General features: G+C 35.8%; 2 protein-coding genes across 6 annotated transcripts; one reads left to right on the forward strand and one right to left on the reverse strand.

Moving 5' to 3' along the window:
- The first annotated feature begins 5299 nt into the window (after positions 1 to 5299).
- LOC126617609 (guard cell S-type anion channel SLAC1) lies at positions 5300 to 8492 on the forward strand. The gene is made up of 3 exons (XM_050285626.1): positions 5300 to 5902; positions 6972 to 7774; positions 7929 to 8492. Exons 1-3 carry the CDS (start codon positions 5372 to 5374, stop codon positions 8275 to 8277), a joined length of 1683 nt encoding a protein of 560 aa, XP_050141583.1. The 5' UTR covers positions 5300 to 5371; the 3' UTR covers positions 8278 to 8492.
- Positions 8157 to 13568, reverse strand: LOC126617610 (protein TPX2-like). Of its 5 annotated transcripts, none has more exons than XR_007621425.1 (19): positions 13052 to 13567; positions 12507 to 12653; positions 12306 to 12377; positions 11889 to 12042; positions 11464 to 11572; positions 11283 to 11333; positions 10733 to 10830; positions 10577 to 10652; positions 10426 to 10488; positions 10155 to 10241; positions 9970 to 10028; positions 9765 to 9843; positions 9615 to 9680; positions 9448 to 9510; positions 9246 to 9323; positions 9088 to 9132; positions 8868 to 8950; positions 8699 to 8776; positions 8157 to 8286 (listed from the first exon to the last, which is right to left on the reverse strand). XR_007621425.1 is itself a non-coding variant. In XM_050285630.1 (18 exons), the coding sequence occupies exons 1-18, from the start codon at positions 13221 to 13223 to the stop codon at positions 8761 to 8763; spliced, it is 1509 nt and encodes a 502-aa protein (XP_050141587.1). In that variant the 5' UTR covers positions 13224 to 13568; the 3' UTR covers positions 8356 to 8760. The 5 variants fall into 5 exon arrangements, 3 of the variants coding, with proteins under 3 accessions (XP_050141587.1, XP_050141585.1, XP_050141584.1); XR_007621424.1 differs by having other exon boundaries at positions 8699 to 8779; XM_050285630.1 differs by lacking the exon at positions 8157 to 8286 and having other exon boundaries at positions 8356 to 8779; positions 11295 to 11333; positions 13052 to 13568.
- Between the last annotated feature and the right edge of the window lie 5125 nt (positions 13569 to 18693).

An 18693-nucleotide genomic window follows, 5' to 3' on the forward strand; every position in this document is an offset into this window, starting at 1 on the left:
AAAGCTCAATCAAGATAATATCAAATGTAGAATTCCTTATTATGATTTCGTTGCCATGTTGAGCTGTATAAATTTGTTATTGTTACCAAAATCAAAAACAAATCAACCCATGTTCATAGAACGTGGTACATATATAATAACTCATTTATTGCATAATCTGGGTCCCTTGTTCATTGGCAGAAAATATTAAATAGAAAACACAGTTAACCCTTCTTTTGCATAATCTTTGATATGAGCTCTCAATTTGGATTAGAGAGGAAAGCATACAATTCTAAAAAGTGCTCCCAAACATTAACAACCAATCTGGTATGAATTTCGAAAATCTCATGTAACAAACTTTATATTAATTGGAAAAACCTCCATAAATGAAACCGATGATGAAAGAAGGACAAATATAAAAGGGAGGTTTCCAATTTCCAAGTCTTAAGAGAGCAACATAATTAGCTATTGTTGTGACAGAAATGTCCATGCCTTTAAAAATGATTATTTTTCTTGATATACTAACAAAAACAAAGAATAACATATTCACACACATCCTTGAGAATAATGAACAACCTTTAGATAGTAATTTCATTAAAGACATAGGATAACATATTTCATTCTTCGCACTTTGCAAGAAGATCACATAAGGAAATATTTGTCTTCCTGCATGCATTGCATTAAGTGCCATAAAAAATGAATTACAAAAAATGAAGACAACATAGGTGAGAATGGAGCAAAAAAAAAAAGATAAAACAACCAAAACAGAGAATGGAGCAATTATTTCCAAAATGCATACCAATTGATTGCCTGCAAGAATATTTCTGATCTCTCTCTATCTGCTTCCCTCTCCATGTATTTGTAGCAATTGATTGGACACCTTCCACAAAGAAACCACACATCATTAGCTGATTTTTTCAGTGAAACAATTTGATTGATGAAAAAACCAAAATGGAATACCTCATAAAAGTAAAATACCAAGCAACATTCAAGAGAAAGGAGGAGACATAGAGAAGGAGAATTCCTGACTTTAGAATGTGCTTGAAATGTTGTAAAGCCCTGAAACTGGTACAATTTAAAGTTTAAGTTCGTATGATTATATTTCTATACAATAGCATCAAAAATGGACGAAAGTGTAGAATATCAATTTCAATTTAATTATTAACCAAATCTCAATAACTATAAAAGTAAATCAAAGAAGAAAAAGCACATATCATGCCTATGCACGTACATTTGCTTCTGCACATGAAAAAGAAATACAATTGAAAAAGAATACACATATGAATAAAATTAGACATCTATAAAACTTTACCATCCTGATCACTGTGAAAAATCTTCATCATAGCCGGAGTCATAGATTGCAAAACCACGCTTCTTCAAACATTTTTTTAACAATAATTAGGGGCTATGGTCATAAGTAAAATTAGAATGTTCGAAAGACATAAAGTGGAGAATTACCTATTAGAACTGAAAAATTAGTGCAAAAGGTTTGAAAATTACCCAATTAGATACTGAAAAAGAGAAAGATGAGATGGAGTGTGAAGGTAACATTAAGATCGGCAACGATTAACAAATTCCTCCCTTCAATCTTTGGACAGTGTTCCTTGTTGGATTGTTTTTTTTTTTTTTTTTTTTTTTTTGAGAGACAAAGAAAACAATAATTGTCACAGGCGTTTGACATTTACCAAATCTCCTCATTTGCCTAGCACTTAGAAAGGAATTCATAAATAAAAACATAACTGACTTACATCTTACATCAGTAACTCATGGGTTTTTTCAAATCTGGTTAATCAAACTATGTCAGTCTATGTCAATCTTCTCGCAAGAAATAGGCATGGATGCAATGTAATTGTGTTTCCATGAATTTTACACATAGTATAGCCTATATCTGATTTCCTTGGAAGCCTGACCGCCCTTGCCGGCTAAATCTCTGTCGTTAGCACAATCGTCGTCGGCGTTAGACAATCTGGGCTGTTTATTTAGAGGCTTGTATATGTCTTTGTGGTAGATCAGCATCAACTGCTTCTTCAAGTCCCCGAATATGACAGAAAAGCAAAGTGGTAAGATTAAAAAGGAAAAACAAACCAGTACATGCACAATTTTTTGCTGCAATTAAAGGATTGACAGAACAATTGGAAAAATCACAAAAAAGAGAGAATGAAAAGTACATGTTAGAAGTGGGGTTAGACTCCTCCGCTGAAAAGTAAAAAAAAAAAAAAAAGAAATGCATCCGATTTTAAGATCATACCCCAAAAAAGGAAAAGAAGGTGACTGATGAAGGCACAAGAGCCTTTTGGAGTTGTAGAAAACAACTCACCAAAAGAACATCTGTTACAATGAAGCAAAAGCAAAAATGGAGTTTTGGTAGTAGAGGCAGAGGATTACGGTGCTAAACTGCCGATGGGTGAATTTTGGGGGTGGATGGAGAAGCAAATCTGAAAAGGTTGAAATTGAACATTCAATCTCCTTTTCTAACACCATGATGAAATTGAAAGTTCCACCATAAAACCAATTGGTAATATGAAAAGTAACTCAAAACCATATAACTTATAAGCACATAGCAAACATTGTCTCTCACCAATGTAGAACAACTCTCAACAACTAATATTGAGGGAGCCAACTTTGTTTCTATGAAGTTGCTTGTTTTGAAAAGATGAGCTTAATCGATTTGGTTGCAGAAATGAGTGCTACTCATTTTATAGTAGGGTTGTAAGAACAAGAAGAGAGGGTCTAAGCATGGGGTCTGGCTGGGGACGGCAATGCCGCTGCCGAACGGCATAAGAGACTGCATAGTTAAAAATACAAGATAAAGTGTAATATCGAACGTAGGAGTGGGGTTTTTTATATTTTATACACACACACAAGGGAAATTAAGAATGGAAGTTGGGTTAAGCTATAAAATAGGCAATCAATAATTTAATATCAAACTTGTATTTTATGGAGTACGAACTTAAAATCTCCAACTTACTAATAAGACTTAATGCCACTAAACCGTCTTATAGTGGCTGTGCTTATAAGGTCCTACAAGTACATAGACTGGCAAAAGAAGACTTAAAAAATGGACCCTTTTGGGTCTCACTCTCATCTAATTGGGCTACCAACCTCACCATTAAGCCTTAAGTTACATCGGCCAAACGTATATTACAAATTTCCAAACCCAAAATATAGATTCGAATTTTAGATTTGAACCCATGTTACACTCCAAATCCATGGAGCTCTTAAGCCACGAAATACTTGAAAGCTCTCTCTTTGCATGCCATAGTTATTGGTCTCTATTCGTGGCGGGAATTTCCGTGGGGAATGCTTCCTGGCCGACGAGCACACAGCTCCCCAAGAGGTTGGCGCCAGTTGATGCTTTCTGTCGGGCTTCTGCTTTACTGGCGGGCTTGTCGGGATCCTGTCGGGCAAGGCTGAAAGAGAATGACAGAGTTAACTTTGAAAGGTGTCTTTGTGAGGCCTTAGGTGTAGGCCTTGAGGCTCATGATCAAGATTAACTTTGAATTGCTCAGGCGTGCCACTACCATTTTCAGCATGGCAGATGTAGAACGGATGTTTGAGTTTTAATTATATATATTCGAGAGACTATGTTAGTTATTGACAGGTGCCTTTGTAGGGCCTTAGGTGTAGGCCTTGAGGCTTCCCATAAATAACTAACTTAGTACTCAAACACATAAGGTTCTTTTTGTTGGTTATATGGGTCTTATAACTATTATACTTCTGATTACCTGAGCTCAAAGAGCAGAATGAATCCAAATAGGTGCCTTTGTGGGGCCTTGAATAGGCCTTGAGGCTTCCCACCAGAACCCCTTCTGTACTCAATGTTCTTGCCCGAGAAATAGGATGAATCCAAATAGGTGCCTTTGTGGGGCCTTTGAATAGGCCTTGAGGCTTCCCATCAGAATTCATCCCGTACTCGAACGTTCTTGCCCGAGAAATAGGATGAATCCAAATAGGTGCCTTTGTGGGGCCTTGAATAGGCCTTGAGGCTTCCCATCAGAATTCATCCCGTACTCGAACGTTATATGGTCATCATAATATAACAGAAATAAAACTAAGTGGCAGGTCGATTACTTGCGCCCCAAGTAACTTCGGACTTCTTGTTTATCAAAGCTTGTCGTGGATGGGTTAAGTCCACATCAGGTTCTTTTTTATGCCTTGAGGCCAAGGACTTTTTAGGATGATCAAATCTTATATGCCCGAGGGCTTAGAACTTAGATCTGGCTTGAACTGTAAAGACATATTCAAGTCGGATTCAAGCGCTGAGAGAGTCTTTTAATAGCCATATTACTAGAAATAACTTGGATACAACTTGAAGTATACAACATATTGCTAGGCTAATGAATGAAAAGACAAAAACAAAGACGGTCGGGCAAGGTTTAACCTTGTCGGGCAAGGCTGATCGTCTTGCAACTTCCTATCTTTGTGGGTTAACAGAAGGTTTGAAAGCTTAGAAAAGGGGTTGGGAGGTGAGTTTGCAGAAAGAAAATCGATACTACAGCAGGCGTTGAACAGGGTAGCAGAGCTATTACAAAGGGTTTGTCCCGAAAGGGATGAAGGCTTGGGCTAACTACAGCTTCGTTTTGAAGGCAAATCTGGCTTTGAGCAGAGTTTGTGCTTTTGTTTGTTTGTTTGAGTGTCCTTGATTCTGACTTCTCTTTCTCCTTTTATAGCCACCTTGGCTTGGCCTCCTGTAGCAATAATCTTGCCCGAATGTAGTTTGAAGGATAGTGACTCATCAGCTATTTACTTGTACTGCCATCATAAAGTACTTTTGGGCTGATTAGCTGGCTGGTCTATACCACTTGGCCCTTAGGTAGGTGAGCAAGTGGTGCAAATGATCTGCACCTAGTCAGGAAAGGCCCTTTCTGCTTTCTAGGTCTAGGCTGAGCTTCGAGCTTTTCCTTCTCTTTTTGGGTCAACTCCCTTCTAAGCCCAAAGTTTAAGTTTCAACCCAAACAGTCTCAATCTCATAATAAAATTCTATGCCGTTTAGCCAACTTAACTAGAACAATGTGCTCTTTGCACTTAAATTCAAATTTTTCATCCTGTAATTTAAAAAAAATTATGTAAATATCCTATTTGTCAACAAAAATCTCATTACGAAATTAAAATCTGAAACCACAAAACCGTCGATTTTTTTCTCTCACGGAATACCCCTCCGAAAACTCACTTTTTGTCTTAAGAAAGTATTGGCTCCCATTTCATTACCAACAACCCACCACCTGCTCAACCCACGTACCTCAAAAGTTTCCCCCTTTTTACATAGTACACAAGAAACAAGCTTGCAACGCATGATGATCTCATATAAAGCACTTCTGAGGGTTAACAAACCCAAGAAATAAATCTAGTTTCATCGTAGCTTAGCTTTATTGTTTGCGTCGGAAAAAAAAACATGGATAAAAGACCAGTTACTTCTCCGAGTTTCCGTAACTCACATTTCGTCGATATCCATGAAGTTCTGCCAGAAGAAGAAGAGGAAGAGGAGGAGGGAATTGCAAGAGAGGCCGAGAAAGCGGATAACTCATTTAGCAGAAACACTAAAATTAATAGACAGATGAAGAGAAGTGACGGGAGTTTCAGTAGGCAACTTTCACTTGAAACTGGTTTTTCAGTTCTTAGAAGTGAGTCCAAGGCTAAAGATTGGAGGAAGGTTAATCTTCCGAGAAGTGGAAGAAGTTTCGGAGGTTTCGATTCGGTTACTAGGGTTGGCATGGAAGGAAGGAGAGGAGACTTCAGTATCTTCAAGACCAAGTCATCAAATCTGAGTAAGCAGAACTCTTTGTTGCCTACGAGAAAGGAAAGAGATGTGGAGTCTCAGAGGACTAATGATGGCTATGGAGGAGTTGATGAATCTGCTAATGAAAGTGTTCCTGCTGGGAGATACTTTGCTGCCCTTAGAGGACCTGAGCTCGACCAAGTCAAGGTAATTAACACACTAATCACAGCAGGTTTTGTTGTCTAATGTTGAACTAATTCTTCCAAATGAGTATTACATAAGCCAGACGACGTGTTGTCAGAATGTCAATCTAACACTATTCATTAAAATAAGTAGGGACAATTTGGATGCGGTCCCTAGCTATCAATATTCTTTAATTGAAACCTTGTTAGTTTTTAGTTTTTTATTAAGGTCCCTGACATTAATGTAATAATGTAAGTTACTATATTTTTTAAATTAAAAATTAAAAATTAAAAATTGAAATTTGTAATTGTTTATATTAATGAGATTTTAAATAAAACCCATAATTTATGGGATTAAAAATAATAAAATATAAAATATACTCTCTATTATATTGTGTGTGTACATATATGTATGGGTACATTAACCAAAATTAACAAAAAAAGTTATTGTACCAAAACATGAATACATTCTCAAATCAACGAAAAAGAATGTATCCATATAAGTTTAAACATGGATTAAAAAATTTGAATGGATTTTATATTAAAAAAGGGTACATTTTACATATAACAAATTGATATATTTTAGAATGGGTACATTGATGGTTAAAAAAATTGAAAAACTATATGAATGGGTACATTTAAGATTAAAAATTTGAGAATCTTTTTATATATATAAAAAAAAATTAATAGGTACAAACTTAATTTAATTTAATTTATTTATTATTTTGAAAATGTTTGAATTGAAAATTAATTAGAAGTTTAATAGAGGTGTGAGTATTAAACCCTAAATTAATTATTAATATTTATATTAAAAAATTATATAATAAACATGTAAATTCATTATCACATTAATGCTAGGGACTTGAATCAAAATTTGAGAACTAATAAGGTCTTAGTCAATGAACAGTAAGAACTAGGGATCGGAAACTAATTTTTCCAAATAAATATTTATCTAATCAATGATTTAGATTGACGGTCTGGTAACTTTAACACGTTAGATTGTTTGACGAAAGAGCGTTTATCTTATGTATATCATTAGCGGGTGGGAAAAATTAGAAGTATCCAAACTGATAAGTTACTATTCTGCCCTGCAGGATTATGAGGATATACTCCTCCCAAAAGATGAGAAATGGCCCTTTCTCCTCAGGTTTCCAATTGGATGCTTTGGTATTTGTCTTGGCCTTAGTAGCCAAGTTGTCTTATGGCATGCTCTTGCTACTAGCCCAGCGACCAAGTTTCTGAACATTTCACCCTTCATAAATCTTGCACTTTGGCTATTAGCAGTGTCAGTCCTGTTCTGTGTCTCCTTCACCTACATCTTCAAATGCATTTTCTACTTTGAAGCAGTGAAAAGAGAGTTTTTCCACCCCGTTCGGGTCAACTTCTTCTTCGCCCCTTGGGTTGTCTGCATGTTCTTAGTGCTCGGAGTACCACCTGCACTAGCCCCAGGTAAACTTCACCCTGCCATTTGCATCTTCATGGCACCCTATTTTCTTCTTGAGCTCAAGATCTACGGACAGTGGCTTTCGGGCGGGAAAAGAAGGCTCTGTAAGGTGGCCAATCCATCTTCTCATCTCTCAGTAGTTGGCAACTTTGTAGGGGCAATTTTAGCTGCCAAGGTTGGGTGGGATGAGGCTGCCAAGTTTTTGTGGGCGGTTGGCTTTGCACATTATCTTGTGGTTTTTGTTACTTTGTATCAGAGACTACCAACAAGTGAAGCATTGCCTAAGGAGCTCCACCCTGTGTATTCCATGTTTATTGCAGCCCCATCGGCCGCAAGCATTGCTTGGGAAACCATTTATGGGGGGTTTGACGGGTTGTCAAGGACCTGCTACTTCATTGCATTGTTTCTCTATGTTTCACTGGTTGTGAGGATCAACTTCTTCACAGGGTTTAGGTAAGCTATTCTTTGTCTGAGGCAACTCATATCCTCAATAATTCAGTATTTGACGAGGAATGATATCTGACATGTTATGTAATCAAACTCAGAATTATGAACCAAAACTCTTTAGTTGCCACTATGTTCTGACAAACGGTTTATACTTTTGTAGATTTTCAGTGGCTTGGTGGTCTTACACCTTTCCTATGACAACTTTCTCAGTAGCCACCATCAAGTACGCAGAACAAGTACCATCAGTTCCAAGCAAGGGACTTGCAGTCATTCTTTCTCTCCTGTCGTCTGCAATGGTGTCCGTATTGTTTGTCTCCACTCTTCTTCATGCCTTCGTTTGGCAAACGTTGTTTCCAAACGATCTCGCCATTGCCATAACAAAGACAAGACTTGGCAAGGAGAAGAAACCCTTCAAAAGAGCCTATGATATAAAGCGTTGGACAAAGCAGGCCCTAACCAAGAACAATCTGGTAACCAAGGATACAGATGAAGCTAAAGAAGAGGACTAGCAGTCTCCACTGCACAGAGAGAGAGAGAGAGAGAGAGAGAGAGAGAGAGAGAGAGAGAGAGTTAAACGTTGCAAGGAGTCAAGAACATATATCCGTATTTAAACTAGAGATTATGTTTAACATCTGTAACAGTATTTAAACATATGATGCACATCACTGCAGATTGTGTATATTCCTTGACTAATCACAATTACATGTGTTGGTGCCACCGAAAATTAACATTGTAAGAGGTGGCTTTAACAGCTATACAATACCAGCCCTTCGACATATTTATTGGATTTCAACTGAAACCTACAATTGTGGAACTGAAAAGAAAAAAGAGCTGGGTTTTACATATATTTGAAAGAACACCAGCCACGAAAGGGCTTGGTAATCTTTTTGAAGAGTTGTATAACCATCAATGCTAAGACATTTCTCCAACCTTTCGTTTTGATAGCAGATATTCAAATCTGATTCCCATGCATGTAGATGCCACCTTTAATGTCAACGAACGCCCAACCTACTGTAGCAATTTCAGGGACAAGATAAGTGAAAAAGAAAACATATAGAAACTAAAATAGCGCCTATTATCCATCGCTCAGTTAGTGTACCTCATCCTCAATTTCTTATCAACATCGGTCGTGCACCCGTCTTGAGCCTGCTTTCCACCAAACAGAGAAGGTTTTTCTTTTATCTACAAGAGGACGTGCGAAATTACATGGATATCATATGAGAGAAGAAATGGGAAAAAGAAAGATCAAGCACTCAAAGAAAATCAAAGATAAATGAATGATCAAGACTATCTATAGCTACTCCCATACAGTACCTTACCTTATGTTCTTGTTGGAAAACAGTTGATCTATTTTCTTTTGAGTCCTTAAGCCAAAGAAAAAAAAAACAAATAACTCAATAGAATACTAGGGAAAGTTAAATCAAATCAATAATGTATGTTATGTGAGTGATAAGAAAGTAAAGGGGACAAGGATAACCTTCTTAAACAAAGATGTAGGCTGGGATAGTTTCACCCGTGATCCATTATTCGGCTGGAGCTCAGTGGTTAAAGAGAGCTAGGATTCAACAGGAGAACAAATGAGATTACAGGTATATGCAAACTGTAATGGTTACAAAGTAACAACAAGAGAGAAGCACAAATTTGTGTAATAACTTAACATCATATAAACTTGTTGATACCTTACTAAAAAGTTCAGTTGGCGGAAATTGCTGTACTCTTCTGTCTGTCTGAAAATTAAATTCCTTGACATGAAATAAAAACATGGTGTTAGCTAAGTTGATTCTGCCAACTAGGAAACAAATATGATTTACGGTCACTAAGCAAGAGAATAACGTCTATGAACTACCATTGGTACAGTGGTTTCTCGCTTGCTATTCCAGAAAACACCAATATTCCCTTTGCTAGAAAATATCTGCATTTAGATAGGAAATAATCCCATAGTTGGCATCGGCTAGAATGAATTTCAACTGAATGATGTAGAGCAGGAAAATACTACCTTTTTGTTAAGAGGACGAGCTTTAAATGTTTGCATTCCTGCATTTCCATCCTGCTTAGGACATTCCACTGTATTTGGTCTAATAAAACAAGATCAAACCGAGAGTAAGAGTTATATTTCTAGTATGAAAACAAAATTGGAAAATGTGAACTGAGCATTTCTATTAATCATATTCATTTAGTTATATGATTCTTTCTGCTATTACCTTCTGGATTCTCCTTTTCTGTTTTCCGCAACGGTAGAAATGCTAGGTTTTTCCAAACCCTACAAAATGCAGAATAATAGTTAAACGTACATGAGAAACTTTTGAGCACAATGTTTCACATGACTCAAGGGACCACTGTGAATTAAGATAACAGTGAAAAGTACTTAATGAAATTCACAGCTAACCTTATCATGATCATTGAGATAATGTGAGGATGATGAAACAGCCGATGCATTTTGCATAGCCCTTTCCATTGTCTTCAGGTGAAATTCCTAAGAAGCGAAATTAACAAAGGGAAAGGACTCAGAGCCACAAAACTTCAAAAGACACTTACTTTGAGAGAGCATTTATTTTTCAAATCAGTTTGAGGGTACAATTATCTTTATCCTCCAAGTCACTAATGAAAAGAGTTATAATAGGTTAAAAAGCAAAAAATTATAAATATCAAGCACTCACTTGAAATTCCGGCAACTTTGGAGTGCTCCTTGTTGGAAGTGGCAATGAAGGAGCCTCGAAAATCTGCAGTATAAATTCAAAAAAAAAAATGTGGAGTAATCACAGATAAAACACTATTGAAAATCCGCATCTAATAACTTGAAGTACCAACTTTTCGGTTCAATGGACGAGCTTTGAATTTTCGATGAGTTGATGTCACTTGTTCTAACATAGATCCATTGTTAGGCCTGAAATATAAATATATAATAACTACCTGCAGATTGGTAAACAAAACTATGTGATTTCTGCCCTGAAAGCCAGAACTCACCTAATCCTGTGTGCCCTATGTGCCGTTTCAAAGTCAGGCTCTCTTGGAATGGTAAGTCTCAACTTAGGGTGTGCAGTAGTTTTGTCGAAAGTTTCATCCTGCAATATCACCCGCAATACATTTGTTTTAGAAACTTAACCAATGACTCGAGCACATCTCAGTTCCCTCATGTATTACTCCAGACATCTAAGAACAAAATCACAAGTAAAAAATCTGGGAAGCTCTCTATTACACACGGAATAACTTCTCTAATAATATAGAATACCAGTTGTAGTTTGATTAATAAACCCATCCAGACAAAGGTATTATTGGTCTAAAGTTGAAATTTTAGACAACTTTTGAAACAATAACTTATTTGTGTTATTAGATAATTCAGATGAAATAATAGCATGGCTTTGAGTGACAGTTAACCAGATCATACAAAAACTGTTCCAATAAGTTATTGTTTCAAAAGTAAGAGCGGAGAAAATGAAGAATGCTCAATCCATAGGTACTAGTTCAAAAACCTTTTTCGGTAGCAAATTCAGTCATCAAGCAATAGCTAGAATACCTTTTTAGGTACCTTGTGGACAAAATTAGTTTGCTGCTTTGCATCAGTAACCTGTCACGGAGAAAATGAAGAATGCTCAATCCATAGTTCAAAAACCAATTGTAAATTTCCTTAAACAAAGAAAATGATAAATGACTTTGACTATGCTCAGAACCAATTGCAGTTTATAAAACTTCTGTACCTTACGCAAGTGTCCTCCATCTAGCTTCTGTCTCTTGGGAGCTTGACTTTCAACCCCAGAAGAACTACACAAGCTCTTCTCATTGTTTTGAACATGCAGCATTTGGAATCTAACAATTTAGATATAAAACATCATAATGCAGTCAGTATGGGACTTAATGGTAGTACAGTGTCCACATTTTACACTTTCGCTGGTTACAGGACATAGATTGGACATAGTAATGCCAAATTTACAATATCTGGGGAATTTAAATCAGTGTGCATAAGAACATAAAACATAATAGTTATTTGAACGAACCACGTGAGCAACTGAGCGGTGATGATAAAGTTACATGAACATAATAGTTATTTGAACTAACCACATCTGTACTTACACAATGCAAAAAACATATTACATATAGACGAAGGCAGAACATTCTGAAGTACCTGGAACCACCATTTTGAGGCTTCAGATTTTGCTTAGCGAGCTGACTTGCTGTGGGCTTCATCAAAGTTGAGCTCCTGGGGAAAGATGGCTTCACAGAAGCATTACTCTGACCTTTAAGCTTATCACCGGTTAGGTGACTGTTGAATGTCAGTCCTGGAAAACAAAAACATACATTAAAAGAGAAAAAGTTATAAAAAAGTATACATTATGCTAGACCAATTGAAATAGTTTGAAATAGGTTATTATATAGTTCATTAGTAATGTGTCCATGATGACTTGTTTAAAAATCTAATTCCATCTGAAAATCTTCAGATTTTAACGGCGTATAGTTTATATCCCGCACTTAATTTATTCGGAAATCATTTGGGAAATCCATTTGCAAACACATTAATCATCAAGGTACAGAAAATGATCACCTGTACCAGCTCCATTCGGTTGATTTAGAACTTTTTGTAAATTTCCAAAGGTCCCTCTATTCATTCCTTCATCTAGAACATGAAACATTGCACTTAAAGATTTAGGCTTCAAACCAAGACAAAGACACTGAAAACAAAAGAATAATCTTTTCTAAATCCTGCTTCTCTACGAGGCACAAATCAAAGGGATTTGATCCATACCCCGGCTGTTTACATCCATTACACATGATTCTGTGCCCACACCGATATCACAATCTCCATCATTTGCATTCTCCACATCACATTTTGGGGAGGTGTTTACGTTTTCCAGGAGGATTTCCGGTCCAAGCATTAACCTTGTCACAACAGCTGCAATAGACCAAAACATTATCAAAATATAACTTCATACGTTGCTCTAATTCTTAAAATCGCAGATTTTTATTCAGAATATAAACCAAATCAATCATTTTTCACAGTAAAATTAAAAATTGAGGCAATGTATCATCACAATAATCATTTTTCACAGGAATCTATCCGATTATATATACAAAATTGAACAAAAAACACGAACAATTTTATATTTAAATAAAAATGAATGCTTAAAAAATAAAATTATTTCCTAATCTTTCAAATGCTTGAAAATCAGTCAAGCCAAAGCTCACTATTCCTGAAACCAAAAAGAATCGAAAACGCAAATGTCAAGAAACGGCGTCATTGTTTGACAAAAAAAAAAAAGAAACGGCGTCATTGGAGGCAGAAAGGCTTACGAGACGGCGGGTAGCTCTTGGCGGACTCGAACCAGAGCTCGGCGCGGCGAGCCTCAGCCGGAGTCTCCTCCCTAGTGAAGTCAAAGTACCGAGCTGCATCGAACTCGTAGTCAACGTCCGCTTCCTGCGCCATAAACACTTCCTCAACCTCCATATCGTCCTCCATTTCCATCCTCTCTCTGTGTCCTCCACTTTCTCTCTCTAAAATGCACCGCCGAGCAGAGCCAGAAATAGCTCTGATTTGGGATTCGGAGCTCCGAACCCGACCCGCTAAAAACCTAAATCCGGAGTTTTCAGCTCCGCGTTGTATAGCAGTCTGAGAGAGAGCAAAGGTTCGCTCTCGGCGCACTGTAGCACCACCCCGTGTAAATACTGTAACCGAAATTTAAGCGCGAGGTACAAGCGGTCAAACGCGCTGATGGCGCAGGGTACAAGCGCTTTAAAGCAGGGAGGGGTTGGTTTCGCAGGAGCGTTTGGATTTTGGACAGATGCCCAGGTTTCGTTTTTGTTTTGTAGCGTCGGGGTTCGCAACGATCCGGAAATTTGAATTTATGGCTCTGGAAAATTTTATATTAATATTTATGGGATGAATTGCTGGATTTACCCCTGGGTTTTGGGGAATAGCGATAGAAATGGGGTTAAAATTTGAATAGAGTGGTGGGTAAGAGGGTCATTTAGGGGGGTATCCTTCGACTGAGGGGCAGTGGTATCGGTGTTCGAGCTCTGTTTCGGGTGGCGAAATCCTGTCTACGACCGTGAAATTTCGGCGGGTCTTCAGTAATACCCTTAGAGTTTAGAAGAATTGCAAGATTGGCCCTAACGGTTGGATTTGTTTGTAAAGGTCATGAAAGAGGGAAGAGATTGGGGCCCTCCTAGCTGGCCCTATGAGGCTAGGCTAGTTGAAAAATGAGATGGTGATCCAAGGGGCAATGGAGCAAATATGAGAAGTTACAGCGTCTCCAAAGGAGAAGTAAAAAGTTCGCATTAACAATAACAGTAAAAAAAAAAATAATAATGACGTTTTATAGTTAATTTTTATGGGCATGACATGAAATAGTAGCAGAGGGAATTTCTGTCAAATTTAACAACAGCTTTAAATTTATATTTAGTTAGTAATAAATGTTTTATAATTTTTATTATTATCTTTTGTTTTAAAAATACTAATTACACTTATGAATAATAAATAATAGTTTAAATAATAGTTTAAATTTACATATCGTGAAGAATAAAATTTAGGGTTCTTTAGATATAGGCCCATGAAACTCCTATTTTTCAAATAAAAACCCATCTAATTTTAAACATTCAAATAAAACCCAAATTTCAAATAGACTGCCATGTAGACAAATATATGACCAACTATTACAATACATTTACAACTTATGCCACAAAATCCTAATTTGGTCAATAAATGTTATTACTCATCCTAATTATGATGAGCAATTAAATCCATATGGATATTTTACCTTTCTTGTATCATAAAAATTAGCAACAAATATAAATTAATTTACCAAATTAAAAAAAAAAACAAAGACATATCTTGTACGGAAAAAATAATATTGTTTGAATCATGTAATTACCTACATACAAATTAATTTACCTACTTATAAAATATTCTACTAATTTACCTGCATTTTGAATCATGTAATTACCTACCTACATACAAATATTATACTAATTTACCTACTTATAAAATATTATATTAATTTACCTACATTTAAATTAATCTACCTACTTATTAATATTATACTAATTTACCTATTCCAAAAAAAAAAATAGTGATATTAGATAATGTTCGAATGTTGTGGGTTTGTGCTTGTAGGCAATTAAATAAACTTTTAATGTAATGCACATAATAACGTAGGTAAATTAGACCATTTTGAAAGTAAATTAGACCCTTTAAATTTTGGTTTGATGGAATAGGAAAATTAGACTATTTTGTAGGTAAAAATTGCACGGAACATATCGCTTTTGTTTTGTGTATTACAGATTGGAGTATTCGCAGAAACTGTTTTAGGTTTATTGTTGTGTTGGTAGGTAAATTAACTTATATATTTAATGCACAAAATTATGAAATTAGTATTATTATTTTTCAATCGGCACATTATAACAATTTGAAAGTTAATACATTGAATATACAATGAATGACATGAATTATTTTGTAATATATATAAAATTGATTAAATGGATATAACAAGTAACTGATCCAAAAACTCTATCCAATTATTAATAGGGGTAGTTTAGGCATTCTGATAATACACAATTTGAAAAGTCAAACTTAATTAAAGAATTTGTTTAGTTGGAGGATAGTCAATGGGCTTTATTCAAGAAAACAAAAGGTGATGGGTTTTAGTAGAGAAGAATATAGTTTCAAGGGGTAATACCAAATTTTCAGTAAAATTTATAAAAGATCAATATGCCACATATGCCTTTAAATTTAAATTTTATGTTTAAAATCATATCTTTTGGAGATGGTCTTAGTTCCACATACCCAAAATATTTAAGAGATATTGAAGATTAATTGTTGCGGTAATCATATGGTAAGAAAGGAAATAGTAATTAAAGGAGTGAAATAAAGGATGAAGGAGGAGATTATGGCATAACAGATGTTGATGGTGTTGACAAAGGTTATGGAGTGAATTCAGACCAATTAACACTACAAATTTCTCCTAATGTTGTAGCTCGTCAGATTTTCTTTTACACTAAGGTGTAGGAGATTTGGGCTAAACCACACAATGTGTTTGTCATAATAATTTAGTATTGAACTCGTTATTCACAAACCAGTTAACACTACAAATTTCTCCTAATGTTGTTGCTCGTAGATTTTCTTTTACACTAAGGTGTAGGAGATTTGGACTAAATCACACAATGAGTTTGTCATAATAATTTAGTATCAAATTCGTTATTCACAAGACCTAAAATCTCCTACTTACAAATAAATAAATAAACCACTAAATTGTTGATTAAGAAACTCACAAATCAAACTATATGTATATTTATGAATATGCAAAAATATCATGATTAAGGGTGTGTTGCTCTTTTTTATTTGGTTGTGGGCTTAACTGTAGTAGTGGTCCCTAAATTTTACTCCTATTTTAATTTTAGTCCGTGAATTCTAATATTAGTTTCTTTAGTCCTCAAACTTAACAATGTGTTGCACCATTAGTCCTTTTCACTAACGTCATCCTTTTTTTATTAAATCTAGGGGTATATTAAGAACTTTAACTTAAGACTTTAAAAAACAATAGAAGAAGCTAAAAAACAAATAAAAATTTATAAATTAATATCTAAAACATCAAATCAAATGAAATTTGAAATATAAAAAATACAAAATGAAAATGGTTGGACTTTAGCCACTTGTAAATAGTAGGCAATGCTACTTCAAAATTGGTAGGAGATTGATCTGTGGCTAGATTTAAATAACTAACAAATCACATATTGAACTACGAACAAAATTTCCTATGTATTCAATTTCTTACATACAAAAAAATGATTATTTTAGGTTGTTTTTTTCTTTTTTATTTCTCATTTTTAGTGAAGTAGGATGAAGTTCCTAATATACCCCTAACAAAAAAATAGACGGCGTTAGTGAAAAAAGACCAATGACACAACATATTATTAAGTTTGAGAATTAAAGAAACTACTCGAGAGTTCAGCAACTAAAATTATACTAAGGATAATGTTCAAGACCATTACCACAATTAAGCCTTAATTGTATTAATAATTTTTGTCTCTTTTGATATCTATTCCTCAATTAAATTTAGGGATACTTTGGATGCGGTCCCTAATCCTTAACATTCTTTGATTAAAACCTTAATAGTATTCAAAGTTTGATCAAAGTCCCTTGACTTTGTACACCTCATTATATTACTATTAATATTTATAGTTTTATAGTTTTGACATTAATTGTTTGATATTTTATGAGATTTATAATCCTATAAATTTAAAATCCCTCATTATAATACTATTAGAAAAGATTACAATAAAAAAATTCAAACATTTTGATTTAATAAATGGATAAAAACTATGTAAAAATAAGAAATAATAAATGACACACCTTAACCGAGATCAAGGCATGCTGGTCGTCACGTGAGAGTGACGTAGCCATGTGCACAGTGCGGAAGCAATAAGGATAAGAATTATACGAATAATTAAAAACTAAATTACTAGAGTGCACTACTAAACCGAGAGTGATAGGAGTTAGTTACAACAATGAACACTCCTATTCAGAGCATAAAAGTCTAGGTGCAGTCCAGTAGGACAAGTACTAGTTATACAGTACCAAGAAGGTCCTACTATTATTTAGATAAGTCAGAACTGCCGACGTCCTCGAGCCACCAACAGCAAGCTTACTCAAAACCTGGAGGGGCGCAAAATAGAAAACGTGAGTGGGCAAAAACTAATTGTAGACATCGAAATTTCGATAAATAAATGTTGACCGATAAATCAAAGTTTCAACGCTCATGTATTACATAAATTTTACACGTAGCGTGTGTCTAAACAAAAAATCAAAATAAGTTGGAAAAGTCATCAAACAGGACACGTGTCAACACCTGGCAGAAACGACTTATTTCATCTGGAATATTATATTCAAAATTAGGCCTTGGAAATTTCTATAAATAGAAGGCTAATTCATTCATTTGAGGGGAGGAATTCATATTACACCTTGAAGCTCTGAAGCTTTGAAACTCCGAAGCTCTCAAGCAATTCCCGAAAGATCAAGAAAGCCCTTTTCGATCAACAATCATCCACCTTCAAGATCAAGCCCCGACGGCCCTTGAAGAAAGTGTTCTTCGTTCTTCGTTCTTCGTTCTTCGTTCTTCGTTCATCACTCTTCCAAGATCAAGCCCCGACGGCCCTTTGGATCAACAATCATCCTCCTTCAAGATCAAGCCCCGACGGCCCTTGAAGAAAGTGTTCTTCGTTCTTCATTCATCATTCTTCCAAGATCAAGCCCCGACGGCCCCTTGGATCAACAATCATCCTCCTTCAAGATCAAGCCCTGATGGCCCTTGAAGAAAGTGTTCTTCATTCTTCATTCATCATTCTTCCAAGATCAAGCCCCGACGGCCCCTTGGATCAACAATCATCCACCTTCAAGATCAAGCCCCGACGGCCCCGTGAAGAACTTCCACCAAATTCAAGATCAAGCCCCGACGGCCCTTGAAGAAAGTGTTCTTCGTTCTTCCAAGATCAAGCCCCGACGGTCCTTGAATCAACAACATCAACAAATCCACACATCCAACCGTTCTTCAAGATCAAGCCCAAAAGCCCTTGGAGATCCGTTCATCACTGTTCTTCAAAGATCAAGCCCAAAAGCCCCTTTGAAGATCCACTCAAATCCACCTTCAAGATCAAGTCCACGGCCCTTGAAGAACGTTCATCCTTAGATCAAGCCCAACGGCCCTTTGGATCAATCGCACATCCACAAATACACACCTTACGGAGATTGAATCAGAGGATCAAAATAGAGAGAGATTGTAACCCAAAATCATCAAATACAAATATTTGTTTGTGCACGTTGTTCTTGTCTCTTTCGTTTCAGGAATTTTCCGTGTTCACACTCATGTTTTACAAAAATCATTTTCTTTATCAACATATCTAACCCCTCGCTGTAAAACATGTATAATTTTTCCCAGAATCAA

This window comes from Malus sylvestris, chromosome 4 (assembly GCF_916048215.2).
Source record: "Malus sylvestris chromosome 4, drMalSylv7.2, whole genome shotgun sequence".
NCBI lineage: Eukaryota > Viridiplantae > Streptophyta > Magnoliopsida > Rosales > Rosaceae > Malus > Malus sylvestris.